The sequence below is a fragment of the Alnus glutinosa genome, chromosome 11, assembly GCF_958979055.1.
Source record: "Alnus glutinosa chromosome 11, dhAlnGlut1.1, whole genome shotgun sequence".
Classification (NCBI taxonomy): Eukaryota; Viridiplantae; Streptophyta; class Magnoliopsida; order Fagales; family Betulaceae; genus Alnus; species Alnus glutinosa.
The window spans coordinates 6,533,320-6,550,320 of record NC_084896.1 but is presented as its reverse complement, the minus strand read 5'-3'; the positions used below and the strand labels follow the sequence as shown (position 1 = coordinate 6,550,320).

The following is a 17,001-nucleotide window of genomic DNA, read 5'->3' as shown; positions in this document are numbered from 1 at the left end:
TCGGCCACCGCAAACCGAGCGGTCAAGGGGTGGCCGAACCACCCTTATGGCCCTTGGAGGTGGTTCGGCCACCCCTTTTTCTTTTTTTCTTTTTTTCTTGTGGGGTGGCTAAACCTCCCCCAAGCCAAATGGGGGTGGCTCGAGGCTCTTGGGGGTAGTTTCGGCCACCCGCATTTTCTCTTTGGGGGTGGTAAAATGGTCACCTCCTAAATTTTTTTTCAATTTTTTAAAGCTTTTTTTTAAAAAAAAAAAAAAAAAAAGTTTTTATTATTGCCAAATGTTTATTTATTTATTTATTTTTAATTTTTACCTAGGCATATGACACATGTCAGCTTCTTTGAGGAATTAAAGTGTACTTTCGTCAATTTTTGAACGGAAATTTGGACGAAAGTATCATCTCCGTCTTTCGCTATAACCAAGGTACCATCTGCGATACGAAATGAACTATAAGGGACAAAAAATAAAAGCATTAAACAACGTGGGTCAAAAACGTATTTAACCCAATATATATATATATATATATAAACCGAATCCTTCCTTAGAGTGGCTTAAAATTGCAACATGTAGCATGAAGCCATAATTTTTAATTGCTAAACAGGTCCTTTAAGTACTCAACTTCCTTTAGCTAAAAATGAAGTGAATTGTATTTTTTTAAGTCATTTAATAAAAACTTAAGAAGTATCACGTGAATTACTCACATCCTTTGAAAAAGGATCAGATTCACGTTGTTTGAACTGTTTAAAACAACGTCATTTAAGACAACTTTTATGTTAACGTCATTTACAGTTGGAAACGACGTGAACCTATTTTCATAACTCGCCCTCTCTCTCTCTCTCTCTCTCTCTCTCTCTCTCTCTCTCTCTCTCTCTCTCTCTCTCTCTCTCTCTCTCTCTCTCTCTCTCTCTCTCTCTCTCTCTCTCTCTCTCTCTCTCTCTCTCTCTCTCTCTCTCTCTCTCTCTCTCTCTCTCTGTGAGGAATTCTTGTCTCCATTTTCAATCGATTAGGTGCAATGTTTACTCAGTTTTTCACTCGATATTGTTTTTGTTTTTCCTTCCCTATAGATGTGCTGAGAATGAGTTAAGAGGCCGGAACGACTAGTGTTAGAGATAGACATGAACTCTCAGTATTTACTTTCTTATATTTAATAAGTGCTTGTTTGGCACAGAGTTTTAAACTTATTTTGATTAATGTTCTCTTTGGTTATATTATTTATTCTTGGCATTTCTTGTAATTTTTTGTGCCTTTGAGTCCAGTTAGTTAACTAGCCCAACCCTAGGTCGTACGTGCATGGTACATTAACTCTCTCTAGATTATCACAATTTAGAGTCATATACATATGAAGATGCTTGATTATAAAATCAACTAGCTAGTAATGGTGCATTGGTAAATAGTGATACGTATAATTAGCAAGCATTAATTGCTACGAGATGAGTATTGTAGTATATTTCAGATGAAGTACACATTGAGTCGTTGGTGTATATAGAGAGGAAATTTTAGGAGAATCTTGTTAAGGAGGAAAAGTGTATAAGATGAGCATTAGAAAGCCATTGCATGTTACAACAAATTTTATATTATCATTTGAAAAAACTATAAATATATTCGTTATTATTAAATTTCAAAAATATTTTCGACGGAACATTTTTGGAAAGAATTGTGAAAAATAATATCATTCCCCTTTGAGTTTGGATTTTCTGGATCCACTCATGTAGGCCAATAAAACAACCAATAACCAAAGCAAACTCAATATATAGAAGTCCCAAATTGTTTTCTCCTTCTCCAACCAAAGCGAACGTACGACTAACATGATTAGCTCTCTTTGAAATACTACAATTAGACAAACTCAATATATGCGGAGTGAGGAGAAGTCCTCCAAACATCCTGATTCGCCACGCTGTGTCCATGTTGCCAGTGACACGTGGCCAATAGTTAGCCACGTAGATGACCCATCCAAGTGGCTAACTTCAAGTGGTAAAAAAAAAAAATGATAAATTGTAGTGTGAACACGTCTCTCCACCAACTAGTAATCTAAGATTGCATATATACAATTGCTTTTTAGGTGCATGCTGCTGTAAAAAAGGTAGCAAAATATTTGTCGACAACAAGAATTAATGGAAGAAGCCTGACAAGGTAATTGATTGCTTTCTTTTTATATAGTTTATCCTAATAAAAACTTCGTTAGCAATTGTCTATTTATTTTCATTAAAATATCACAAAAAACTATGACTAGTTTGTCCATAGAAAGGGCAGTAATTTTTTTTTTTTTTTTTTTGACATCTCAATTTCAGGGGGTTTATATGAAGTTTCTGTAATATATTATCTCCATATATGACCTATATGCCACATACACCGTGTTTATTATATTTATTATAAATATAATATACGATATTATGGTTATGGTAATTTCTATTAATTTAGATTACCATAATAAAATTGTTTAATTGATTAAAATCAATTAATAATATCGTTTTCTTAATGGGAGGAACAATACAGTATTTACCATATTTGAGGATCTCTGACCTAGCCTATAAATTAATAGCCTGTGTACACCATCAGTACAGCTATTTGGTTATAGGCATAGGTTAGAAGATCCCTCAGATAACCTTTTTCTTGTTCTTCAGATGGATCGTAGAAATGCTTGAGCAAATATGGCTAGAGATAAGCCTAGATCCTCGTCTTTTGTTTTTCCGCTGCGCATGTTAGTTGAGCATAATAAGTTTGTATGTTATAACATGTGGTATCAGAGCATCCTTTATGCCGTTTTGCTTAGCGTTAAATTTTGCTATGTGTTATCATTGTTGAATTCAGTAGATTTTTGTAAACATAATTTATTTGAAATTATGTCTTACTGTTCACATCCTATTGAAAAACATGGAACATTGATATGAGTATTTTCTGTTCATATTTACTATTTTGCCCTTGTGAAGCCTATTGAATATTCAACAACCCATTGCCACTGCCGTGAAACCTACCTTGGGAGACCACCGTTGTAGGCGGTCCTTGCGGGCCGCTGCTGTCTTGGAAAACAGCAACCCCTGTGGGTTGCTATTGGTCGCCGAGCGGCAGCCTCTCTTGGCCGCCACACAAGTTTCTGGCTAAGGAAGGTGGTCGGCGTAGTCCGTGTAAGGCGGCCTCTCCCCGTCACGGACGCCATACGGAGACGCGCTAGCCGCTGGGCGTAGCGGCGTCGTTGCACAAAGAGGAGAGGCCGCTTCCAAGCAGCCTCTACCCTTCACAATGACGGGCGGCCCCCAAGGGTTGCTCGTGGCAATATCGATGGGCCGCTTGGTACTTGGGTGAATGGCGACCCCTGTGGGTTGCCGTGACCTGCTGAGCAACGGCCCTCGTGGCCGTCGTATGAGGAAACAGTGGGATTGGCGGCGGCAAATTTCTAGTGTTTGCTGCAATAGGTATACAAATCTCAAATTGTTAGGTAAAAATCATCTTAATGAGGCTATGATTAACATGTTTTTAGGTGAAAACTAAACATAAGTAATGATTATAATATAACTGCCTAGATACATACTCATACAAGCAACTTAATTTTTTCTTTTTCGCTTCAAATGATAGAATAGATCCTTAAACTAGTAGTAACATTAGGAATTAAGTAGCTAACTTTTAACTGTCAATATCACACTACTAAGCTAATGTACATTAGAGAAAACAATGACGGTATTGCACTACAGAGCCATTTCAGGACCTACACATCAAAGCCATTTCAGAACTGCAAAACCTGAGAGGCACGTTACAACTACAACGACAAATGTCCTTTAATCGCTCAAGGTAATTGATTGTTTTCTTAAAATAGACACTCTAACCCTAACCCTAATGTGACTGATTTTGGGCCAAGAGTCAAGCCTACTTATAAAATGACAAATAATTTAAACTAACATGACTAACTTTGGGCCAAGCCCATTATTGAATTACAAACAAAAACTAATAATTTAATTAAAACTGAATGACATATTTATTCTTTTCTCGTCCTGCGTCAATACCTCTCTTGATATTCTTAATTAATAGCTTTTATTTTGTTTCAACTTGTCTTTCAGTTTGTCTCTTAGTGATCATATGATAGTTGAAAAGCTTTTTCAATTTGTATATCAAAGCGACAGGTTTATTAAGATATATTACAAAAAATAAAAAATTATAAAAGATTAAATTATAATAAATAAAAATTATTTTAATATTAAGTATTCTTAAAATTAAATTATAATAAATAAAAAAATCCTCATATAGTGGGGTATATAAGCTAGCTAGTAAAGATTCTGTAAAGATATTAGACCTGTTAATAGCTACCTCATGAATCTGCTCTTGCTCATTTTTTATTATTCATTTATTTCAATGTTTATTAGTTTATTTTTTTAGAAAAGTGGAAGCAAAGGGCATGTGTTGAAAGAAGTTAGAAGTGATATCTCAAACGCTTTGTGGATTCAAAATGTTATTAGGATTTTTTTTTTTTTTTTAAGTAAAAAATGTTGATAAGATTAATCGTGCACTTTTACTACCTTAGTTACCACGCATGCTACGCCTAAAAATTAAAAAGAACTGAAAAGATAAAATATGAGAGTACATAAGCAATTATTTTATTTCATTATAATTATATATTGCTACAATATTACAACAAGAGAGACATGTCAAACTTATTCAAACCATCAAATGGTTCATTATGGCTATTACATATATATAGTTCTTTAAGTACTGAATTTTTTCTGAAGAGACTCAACCACATTCTTGTCCAATTGGAAGGCCTTGGTGAGAACATCCGGATTGATAGGAGGATTGGATCCAAAAACATTCTTTGCTATGACGATGAGTCCAGGATTCTGGCTACCGAGACCGGCAAAAGCAACAGCATTGGTCTTTCCAACATTAAACTGGAAGTGAATGAGACCAATTGGGAAGACGAATACATCTCCCGCATTTAGAGTTTTGGTGATGAGACGGTTATCTGGGTTGGATGTGACAAAGCCAACTAACAGAGTACCTTCTAAAACTACTAAAATCTCTGTGGCACGAGGATGAGTATGGGGTGGATTTAGGCCGTACGGTGCAAAGTCTATACGAGCTAAGGATATACCTAGTGTATTGAGGCCAAATATTTTGTCCACATTCAAAAGAGTGACATTCGACCCGAGCTGATTTACAGTGCTCCTAGGAATGTTTAGTCCTTGAAAGAAGAAATCATTGGCATTGACAAGTTTTGGATCCTTGCAGAACTTTCCATTCACAAATACTGCACAAAAGAAATCCAGATTCTTCAAATGACTCCAAAAGAACATAATAATAGTAAGAAGAAGAAGAAGCCAAGAAGAAGAATTTGTACATACCAGCCTCGGTGGAAGTGTTAACTGCAACACAAAAGTCTTGCAGAGGAGCAGGGTCATAGGCAGAGGCAAGGGAGCATGCCAAAGCCATAAGTGCCAAAGCTACGAGATAATTAGGAACGCCTTTCATCGTTACAAGCTTCTGTATTCGCTGAATTCTTGGTTATGTGAGGAGTGAGAGATGTTAACGTTGCGTGGGAACATGTCTATTTATAGCGTGGAGTCAGTGAACCGGTCTATGTTTTTCACTAGATGGAGCCTCTAAGACTTGGTAAGCTATCGATTATTTATTAGAAATGCGCCAAATCCGACCACTTCCATGAATGGAATATTGGAATTAATATTGACCCATTAAAATATTAAGGTGGGAAATGTTTGCTTGTAAGCCATGACTTTTGATTACGAGCAATTAATTAATCATGTTTCGAGTTGTGAAATTATTTAATGATTTTATGCATTCAAGGAAAATGTGGATGTTCAAACAGCGTGAAATGCTCCAAGTCAAATGATTTGATCTTATCTCGTGAATTATTGCTCGAAGTCAAATGATTTGATCTTATCTCGTGAAGCATTCTTCTTTTGCTCTGCTAGAAAAACCTTTCCTAGATAACAACTATATATGTACCATGCTAACACTACAAGAAATTTGCACATTAGCGGCCAACTTTTTAGCGGCGACACCATAGTCGCCGCTAAAGACACCTCATTAGCGGCGACATTTAGAGGTCGCCGCTAATTAGTGATCTTTAGTCGCCGCTAAAAAGTTGCCGCAAATATACATTAGATCTTTAGCGGCGACCATTTGTCGCCGCTATTGACCCATCATTAGCGGCGACCCTTGTTGGTCGCTGCTAATAATGGGTCAATAGCGGCGACAATTGGAGTCGCCGCTATTGACCCTACAAAATAAAAAATAATAATAATAATAAATCATATTCATTAGCGGCGACTCCTAAAGTCGCCGCTAATGCTAGATCAATAGCGGCGACATTTAGATGTCGCCGCTAATAATTGGTCAATAGCGGCGACAATTGGGGTCGCCGCTATTGATCCTACACAATAAAAAAAATAGAAAAAAAATAATGAATCATATTCATTAGATGCTAGATCAATAGCGGCGACATTTAGATGTCGCCGCTAATAATTGGTCAATAGCGGCGACAATTGGGGTCGCCGCTATTGATCCTACACAATAAAAAAAATAGAAAAAAAATAATAAATCATATTCATTAGCGGCGACTTCTATAGTCGCCGCTAATGCTAGATCAATAGCGGCGACATCTAAATGTCGCCGCTAATAATTGGTCAATAGCGGCGACAATTGGGGTCGCCGCTATTGATCCTACACAATAAAAAAAATAGAAAAAAAATAATAAATCATATTCATTAGCGGCGACTTCTATAGTCGCCGCTAATGCTAGATCAATAGCGGCGACATTTAAATGTCGCCGCTAATAATTGGTCAATAGCGGCGACAATTAGGGTCGCCGCTATTGATCCTACGCAATAAAAAAAATAGAAAAAAAATAATAATCATATTCATTAGCGGCGACTTCTAAAGTCACCGCTAATGCTAGATCAATAGCGGCGATATCTAAATGTCGCCGCTAATAATTGGTCAATAGCGGCGACAATTTGGGTCGCCGCTATTGATCCTACACAATAAAAAAAAAAAAATAGGAAAAAGTACACATAACCCCTTTAAACAACCACCTCATTGTCAATGTACCTTCCAAACTACCAATTGTATCAATGTCCCCCCCCTAAACTACCAAAAAATGTCAATGTCCCCCTAATGACAAAAGTGTCATTCATAAAATTATTAAAATAAAATAAAATTATTAAAAAAAATATATAAAATAACAAAAATTTCTTCAAAAAAAAAATTAAAAACTATTTTTTATTTTTTATTTAAAAAAAAATAATAATTTTCAGTTCTTTTTTCTTTTAAAAAAAAATGTACTTTTTTGTCTTTTTATTTTAATAAATTTTTTTTAATTTGTTTTATTATTTAAATAAATAAATAAAGTTCTGTTATTTTTTCGTTTTTTTCTTTAGAAAAAAAATTGTACTTTTTCGTTTTTTAATTTAATAAAAATTTGTTTTTCTTTTTCTTTTTCTTCATTTGTTTTATTTTTTAGTCTTTTAGTTTTAATTTTTTGAATTTATGATGACATTTTTGTCTTATTCAAAAAAAATTAAGGTCATTTTTGTCTTTTTGTTGGTCTTAGGAGTTACATTGACATTTTTTAGTAGTTTAAGGGGGGACATTAACACAATTGGTAGTTTGTGGGGTACATTGACAATTGAGTGGTAGTTTGAGGGGGTTATGTGTACTTTTTTCAAAAAAATAATAATAATGATAGAATAATAAGATCCTTTTGTAGTGATAGTCTGGTCAATCATGATAGAATAATAGGATCGATAGACCATCCGACCTTGTGCATTAGTCTGATCAGATGATCTATCGATCCTATAGATCTATCATGATCGATTGGATGATTTATCGATCCTGTAGATCTATCATGATCGATCGGATGATCTATCGATCCTATTAATCTATCATGATCGATCGGATATTCTATCATGATTGATCAGATGATTTATCAATCCTATTGATCTACCATGATTGATCAGATGATCTATCGATCCTATTGATCTATCATGATCGATCGGATGATTTATCAATCCTATTGATCTATCATGATCAATCGATCCTATTGATCTATCATGATCGATCAGATGATCTACCATGATTGATCGGATGATTTATTGATCACATTGATCTACCATGATTGATCGGATGATTTATTGATCACATTGATCTACCATGATTGATCGGATGATCTATTGATCACATTGATCTATCATGATCGATCAGATGATCTACCTTGATTGATCGGATGACGTATTGATCCTATTGATCTATCATGATCGATTGGATGATCTATCATGATCGATTGGATGATCTATCGATCCTATTGATCTATCATGATCAATCAGATGATCTACTATGATTGATCAGATGATCTATCGATCATATTGATCTATCATGATTGATCGGATAATCTATCGATCACATGTATCGTACCATGATCGATCACATAGATCGTACCACGTTGCATCACATAGATCGTACAACGATCGACCACATAAATCGTACCACGATCGATCACATGTACAGTATCATGATTGATCACAAACTATCAATTATGTCAATGTTCCTCCTAAAATTATAAAAAAATGTCAATGTTCTCTCATAATGAAAAAGGACACCATTGATAAAATTATTAAAATTAAGAAAAATAGAAAAAAACAAAAAATTATAAATAAATAAATAAATAAAAACTGGTTTTAATTTTTTTTTAATTTTCTGTTTTTTTTAAACAAAAATTTGTTTAATTATTTTTTAATATATATATATATATATATATATATATATATATATATATATATATATATATATATATATATATATATATATATATATATATATATATATATATATATATATATATATATATATATATATATATATATATATATATATAGATTATTTTCGAATTTATAAGTGATTGGAGCCATTTTGGAAGAAAATAACTCTAAATTTTGGGGTCCTGCAGCAAAAAAATTTCAAATTTTTTGAATTTTAATTTTTTTTAAACAAAAATGTTTTTTTCATTTTATTTTTTTTTCTTTAATTTGTTTTTAAAAATATATATTTTTTATTTTATTCTTAGATTATTTTTAAATTTATTTTTCTTAAAAATTGGTTCTAAATTTTGGAGTACAGTGCGCGGGACACGAAATTTTCGCGTCCCGCGCGCACAGCCAAAACAAAATGCAAAGTTTTGAATTTTTTGTTTTTTCCTCCTTTTCACACACTCATAAGTATCTCCTTAACTCTCATCTCTCTTAATCTCTAGAGACAGAATATCTCTTTCTTTACTCATAAGTATCTATCTGATCCGTCTCTCATCTCTCCATAGCTCTCCATGATTTTCTTTTCTCTCTTTCTTTCTTCTTTCTTGTTCTTCTTCTCCCTTCTTCTTCTCTCTCTCCCGACAACCACCACTGTGCATCTCAAGAGACCCAGCCGTGGGTCTCTCAAGAGACCCACGTCCTGGGTCTCTTGAGAGACCCAGGATGTGGGTCTCTTTGAGAGACCCTGCCGTGGGTCTCTCAAGAGACCCACATCCTGGGTCTCTCAAGAGACCCACATCCTGGGTCTCTTGAGAGACCCAGCGCTGGGTCTCTCAAGAGACCCACGTTCTGGGTCTTTTTTTTTTTGTATTTTGAATGCTTAATGCATATTTTTTTGCCCTTTTTTTTGTATTTGCATGCTTAATGCATTTTTTTTTTGGCTTTTTTTGTTGGATTCTGTGTTAATTTGAATGTGAATGTTGATTACAATAATAGTAAAAATTAGGACTTTGTTTGGTAATTTTTCATGTTTCTTTGCTTATTATGAAGTCATTTGCAGTCCTCTCAAGAGACCAACGTCCTGGGTCTTTCTTTTGTATTTGCATGCTTAATGCATTTTTTTTTTTTGGCCCTTTCTTTTGTATTCGCATGCTTAATGCATTTTTTTTTTTTGGCTTTTTTTGTTGGATTCTGTGTTAATTTGAATGTTAATGTTGATTACAAGAATAGTAACAAGTAAAAATTAGGACATTGTTTGGTAATTTTTCATGTTTCTTTGCTTATTATGAAGTCATTCGCAGTCCTGGGTCTTTTTGATGGGTCTCTCTTTTTTTTTCTTTTCTTTTTTTTCTTTTCTTTTTTTTTTTAATTTTTTTTATTATCATTAGCGGCGACCCGTATGTCGCCGCTAATAAGTTTTTTATTTTTTTTTAATTTTTTTCATATCATTAGCGGCGACCCATTTGTCGCCGCTAATAATGTTTTTTTAATTTTTTTCATATCATTAGCGGCGACCCGTATGTCGCCGCTAATGATAGCACATTAGCGGCCACATTTGGTGTCGCCGCTAATGATAGATCATTAGCGGCGACAATGACCTCCATTCTATAATTTTTTTGCGGCGCCAAAAAATATTATTAGCGGCGACATTTGTCGCCGCTATTGAGCGAACATTAGCGGCGACTCTATATGTCGCCGCTATTGATCTTTAGAGGCGGAGTATATGCGGCGACTGCATTAGCGGCCACATGTCGCCGCTATTGATCAATAGCGGCGACAAAAAGACTTTTAGCGGTGACAAAAAGTCGCTGCTAATGATCTTTTTTTTTGTAGTGTAAGGCATTTGCTATATTCTTGTCTACTCCTTTTTGTTTTTTTCTCTTCCGTTACTTGTGGTTTGTAGGTATTTGGGGGAAATAAATTCATGCAATTTAATGTTTCTGGTGTATTTCATTTCATTTACAACAAAAGATCTAACTATCATTGATCCCAAAAAAAACAAAAACAAAACAAAACAAAAGATGTAACTCCAATCGAAGATTTTACTGTTCAGACATGAAGTCCATTCTTTATATCTTAGCTGCAGCTTTCCTTTCAAGGAATTAGAAAATAAAGCCATGTTGGAATAGAAAATTTTGACACAAATTGCTCTTTGTCCTCTCAATCTACCACTTCATTTGCTAAGTCCATAACATATTTCAAAATGCTCTGTTGCTATAGTGACCACACCTTGTTTGCCAAAAAGAAAAACTGCAACAAAGTAAAGAGGTTAGAGGGGTTCGTCGGGGCTGTATATGGTGAGACCACTCCGACACTCGATCAAGTTATTTGGTTTATATGTAAAGGAAATTTTTGCAGAGTCCTGTTATTGCAAAATGGGCGTACCTAAGTGAATATTATCTCTTTCTTTATATAAGACATCATCTCTGCCCTTCCTCTTTAGGGTTTTAGGGATTCTTGCCAATAAGTTGTTATTGAAGTAGAGATTTCCTCCCTAAATTTGTTTGAAATGGGCGTATGGCGCGAGCAAGCAATTAGCTGAGCTGGTAAAGTCAAGAATCATTTTTTTGGCATTGCATCTTGGCTGGGGTGCACTTGAATCTTTGATGGTTATTTGGGCTGAGGCGCGGCATACTTTCTAGGCTTTTCTGTTATGGACCTTCTAGGATATATTAACAGAAAAACTAAACCGTTTTGTATTTACAAAAAGTACAAAACAGATGCAGAGTTGAAGACACCTTCTTCGTTCAACTTCTTTCATCCTATATATTCATCACATGAAAGAACTCAAAAACCTAACTTAACCTAAAAAGCTGATTCCCTCTTTCTCTCTTGTTGTTGCCATCATTGATCATAAAAAATAAAAATAAAAAAAAAAAAAAAAAAAATTGCAGTGTAATAGTCATTGAAATTGACACATTGTTCCAAATGATCGCACGTCTTGGACTTTGGACGATGTAGATGTAGCAATTACTAATCGTATATCGGTATATGGAAGAAAGCTACAGCCTCTAGTGTCATTCGTGTTGACAGTATTGTTGCTTATAATTGATGGAGCATTAGTGGAAGAAAAAAGTTACTTATTTCAAGCTGTGTCCTTTCAATTATTTTTAATGCGTGTCATGGATTGGTGCACGTCTAAGACGTCCTTGACATGTGAAAGTTGAAAAGTGAAAGACGCACTGGCACTGTGTGGCACACTGCTCCAAAATTTGGAGTCCAACGTCCAACTTTCTAGATAGGCTAGACTAAGGCTTAAAATTTACAACAAAAAAGAAAAATAAATAAAGCCTAAAAGTTAAAAAAAGAAAGAATAAATAATGCATAAAACAACAAGTTTGTTTACCTTTCAAAACAAATCACAGCACGGTTGACTCAGCAAGAAATTGAGAGAGAATGAGTTTCAAAATTCAGAGTTTGATGAAAATTTTACTGATGATCAGTTTCTCTTCAAAAAATTATAAATTCGAAACACAGTTTGTGCCAATCAAACTGAGATGCAGGGTTAATTTGGAACCATGTGTGTCAATCTTAATCACTATTTCACTGCAAATTTTTTTTCCTTTTCTTTCATAATAATTTCACTTCTGATCAGTTTCTCTTAAAAAAAAAATTATAGAATTTATATAGAACACCAAACACTGATTTAAACCGACCGTTTATTTATTTATTTATTTTTGAATTCAAATTAACCAACCCTTTATTAGACTATTAGTTAAAAACTTTTGTCTGACATATTTTTTCAAGATCATTATTCTATTTTTTTTAAAAAATTGTAATTAAACTAATAATTTATTGGGAGTATCATATCATTATTATTGGACAATTGTTATATATATATATATATATATATATATATATATATATATATATATATATATATATATATATATATTAGACTGTATGATTATTTGCTAGGAAAAAAAAAATCACTTTGATGACTCAAATCATGAAATCACCATAATACATCATGTTGGTTTATAATAATTAATAAGGAATAATATTAATTTTTAGCTTTCATTCATTACAGATGGATTCACCTCTAGGCTCATGTTCATTGGGTAGTGCTTCTTGTCATCTATCTTCTCCTCTGAACACTCCAGTGACTCCAATAGAGATTGAGTACACTCCGGTGACTCCCATAGAGATTGAGGACATAGAAACATCTGCTGCTGGATCTATGCCAGCTAGTGGTCTTGGTCGTGGTGGACGACCACCACTCCCTAGAAAAAAAAAAAAAAAAAAAAAAAAAAAAAAAAAAAAATCTTTCAAACAAATCTGCAGCATGGGACCATTTCACTAGAGATAAAAGTATCCATGATGATGATCCTGTGGCACATTGCAATTACTGGGGGACTCCCTATAAATGTCACCCAAAAATCAGTGGCACATCATCTATGTTGTATCAGGTGAACTCATGCCAAAAGTACAAGAGCCTAAAATCTAAACAGGATAGGTCTCAATCTAAGTTCACTTTTGGGGTCGGGCAGAATGGTGGTGGTAACAACCTTATGATTATCAAGTATTCTGAGAAGATTATTAGGGAGGCACTTTGCAAAATGATTATTGTTGATGAAATGCCTTTTAAAGCCGTGATGGCAATGAACCTATCAGAACTCCGCAGTTAAGCGAGCCGCTGCGAAAGCAATCCCAGGATGGGTGACCTCCTGGGAAGTCTGGTTTGGGGAGCCAAAAGCGGACAATATTGTTTCATTGGGGGTGGGTCGTTACACATGAACTAGTATTGGGGGACCAACGCCCCATAGGAATACAACAGAAACTTACATGGGCATGTATATCATTGTTTACATGAGTGATGTTTTTATACTATGAGTAGTTTTCCTAGACGTACGTATTAGTATGCATAAGAGTCTCAATGAGAAAGAACTTATGTATATTTCTATCGGATGGTTGCATGATTTAAATGCTATTATTTTCTAAGTCTTATTGAATCAAAAGTATATGCTCAGCTGCATGGTATGTTTTAAATGTTTTCTATTAGTCGGTGTTTGCTATATCAGCTATGGGGGGGTTTTCAAACAAAAGTTTATAAAATTGATGGCTTTACGACATATCGTCGTGCCATTGTTATGACTTGTTTATATTTTAAGAGATTAATGTATATGCAAATGTTTTGTATATATATATATATATATAAAATAAAAAAAAAATTAAAAAAAAAAAAATCGGGTCGTCACAATAAAGATCCGAAATATGGTGAAATATGTGAAGTCTTCTCCTCAAAGATTGGCTCTCTTTAAGTCTTGTGCAGAAAGAAAAAACATTGAGTGCAATGCTTCCTTAACACTTGATGTTCCTACTAGATGGAACTCTACTTATATGATGTTGGAGGTGGTAGAAAAGTACCAAATGGCATTTGAACTTATGATAGACAAAGATGAACATTTTTTAAACTATTTGTACGAGGATGGTGCGGGAAAAAGGGTGTTGGGTTCTCCGACTGATGATGATTGGTGTAATATCCGTCACTTTATTAAGTTCTTGCAAGTGTTTTACGATGTCACAATGCAAATCTCTGGTTCCTTGCATTCAACTTCCAACTTATATTTCGATGTACTTTGTTCAGTTTATTCATGTTTGACAGAATATTCTGAAAGTAGTGATCCGTTGTTGAATACTATGGCGAACAAAATGAAAGTAAAATATGATAAGTATTAGATTGGGGAGATGTTGAGAAGATTAACCCGTTGTTATTTGTGGTTAGTTTGCTTGATCCACGTTACAATATGTCTGGTTTGAAATATTGGTTCTAGCTTAGTTTTGGGGCTGAGAAAGTGAAAAGAATTGACTCTCAACTTAAGGGGGTATTGGGCCGGTTATATGATCACTACGCCTGTGGTTCTAAAAATGTTGGAAGTGGGTCTATGTTATCAAATGATGAAGTGCGGAGTGATACAACATTAGTTGGTAGTTCTAGGTCTAGAACTACTTTTTTATAGAATTTTCATTCATTTCGGGCGTCTCGAAATTTGATGCAATGTAAGACAGAAATAGAACAATATTTTTGGAGGATGTTGATACACCCAATGAAAACTTTGATATTTTAATGTGGTGGAAGGTAAATTTGACAAAGTTTCCAATTCTCGCTGAGGTAGCGCGAGATGTATTGGCAATTCCAATTACCACGGTTGCTTCCGAGTCAGCATTTAGCACTGGTGGTCGCGTGATAGATCCTTATCGGAGTTCTTTGGCTCAAAAAGCAGTTGAGGCTCTTGTATGTACTCAAAATTGGTTGAGATCTTCTCCCATTAGTGCACATGAGTCATACTTGCCTAACGTTAAAGATGAAGAGAGCTACAAGCTTGACTCAAGTAATGGTAACAAAATAAATTTCATATTTTGTTAATTGTTCAAATTATTAATTGATTTTATTAATTCTTTAAAAAAATTATTGTGGTAGAAATAATATCCAATTCCATCACATATGATGCGAATTAAGGCTTGAATTATGTACTTCGTCAAACGATGTCTCTTTGTTAGTTCGAGGTATTTTTATGCATATTATTATTATTTTTGCATAATATTTAGTTTGTAGAATTTTTTTTAATTGATCACTATGCTTATGTTTTGATTTATTTGATTATTGCAAGTATCACATGGAAGGAATAAAATCAAGTTGTTTAGTTTAATTTGATTGTTGATAATTTGATAGGATCAAATTGAATGATGCTATTTACTATTTAACTTGTGTTAGTTTTCTTCAGTAAATTTTAATTTGGTTTGTAAACTTTTAATTTGTTTTTTGTTTAATTATTTTTGTGAAGTATGATATGTTATTAAAGTATTTTATTTAATTCTTTCTTTCTTTCTTTCTCTTTTTTTATACAAATTTTCGAATCGTTTGGACTCTTTGTTTGACAAAAAGACCATGACAGTTTGAACTTTTGGAGCAATGTGACGCAGTCACACTGCTTTTTTGGAGCAGTGTGCCTGGAACTAAACAATGTAGGTAGCTGCCAGCCACAGTGCGTGTTTAGTCGTTGAATTCTTGAATTGTTATATTATCTGTTGTATTCTTGAATTATTTGGAATATGATTTTTATTTTTATTTTTTTAAAGTGATCACTCCATAGTGGATCTATACACAATTCTATCTTGGAAATCCAAATTCATCAAGATTCACAACTTTCACTTGTCACTTCACACTATACCTGATGCCTTCATTACACATTTTACACTGCCCAAGTAATGAAATAAATCCATGCTTGATTCATTTGTTACCTTGTAATTCGTGTCATCATTAATTTTTATTATTATTATTTTTTACTTCATTTATTAATTTTTTGGTAATATCTATTGGTAAAAAAATGTTCTCTAGAATCTCGTCTCTTCTGTCTCCCTTATTATCTTCTTCTCTCCCTGTCTAAACTCCCACAGTATTAGGTGTCTGACTCTGCTGCACTCTCTCCTTTCTTTCAATTACAGCAGGAACCTTCATTTTCTTTATGGTCTTGGTTAATGGTTACAGTGAAGTAGATTCCATTACTTGAGGCCAGATTTGAAGAGAGCTGAGGTACTTCACACAAGAAGAAAAGAACCTTATCAAACATCCATCTTCTTCTTCTTCTTCTGCATGTCTAACCTCCCTTTAACCGACTTCACCGACTGTTACCGTCTCTGATTAACCAATGACGGTAACGGTCGAAATATGAGATATCGGCACTTTGTCGGTGAAATTACCGATTTCACCGACAAATTCGGGACCGTAGGCGAAAAACCCTCTACCGTCACCGATTCCCTCGATACCCACCTCTAGCTAGAAGCATGTTGGTAACCGAGCCCTCCAGTAGTCTCTCAATTCCCTTAAGCAATTGGGTTAATAGTAACTGATTAATAAACTCAAGCAAGAATGTGAAAATCGAATTACTCCATCCACCCATACACTTCAAATTGTATAGATGTACAATAGCACTCAGTTTGCTATGTCTTGTTTTCTCATGTAGTAGCTTATCTGCATCTTTAAGCAAGTTATAGAATTTTCTCAAACTCTTCTCGATCCTCGATGTCTTCTTCAACTACTTCTATTGCTTCAACTTGCACTTCCTTTTGATACCTATAGTGGTTTGCTAGAACATCATGCATGCCGAAAACATCATGCAGAATAGCATCCATTGTTCTAGACTCGTTAGGTATTGAGCCTGTATCAACGTCTGCCGACCGACTCGAATTGGAGCCTTCCACTTGCAGTTCTCTATTAAGTAGAGGAGCCCTAATCTTTTCTCCATGCCATACCCAA

At 34.4% G+C, this 17,001-nt stretch overlaps 1 protein-coding gene and 1 long non-coding RNA gene across 2 annotated transcripts in view; one reads left to right on the top strand and one right to left on the bottom strand.

Moving 5' to 3' along the window:
• The window catches only part of LOC133882176 (uncharacterized), a 44,487-nt gene extending 29,415 nt beyond the window's left edge, over nt 1-15,072 (top strand). The window contains exon 4 of the long non-coding RNA XR_009902637.1: nt 14,861-15,072. This is a non-coding gene — a long non-coding RNA (uncharacterized LOC133882176). The remainder of the gene's footprint in view (nt 1-14,860) is intronic.
• LOC133882356 (germin-like protein subfamily 1 member 7) lies at nt 4,559-5,509 on the bottom strand. Its single transcript, XM_062321506.1, has 2 exons — nt 5,325-5,509; nt 4,559-5,230 (listed from the first exon to the last, which is right to left on the bottom strand). The coding sequence occupies exons 1-2, from the start codon at nt 5,449-5,451 to the stop codon at nt 4,689-4,691; spliced, it is 669 nt and encodes a 222-aa protein (XP_062177490.1). The 5' UTR covers nt 5,452-5,509; the 3' UTR covers nt 4,559-4,688.
• Nucleotides 15,073-17,001: the final 1,929 nt, after the last annotated feature.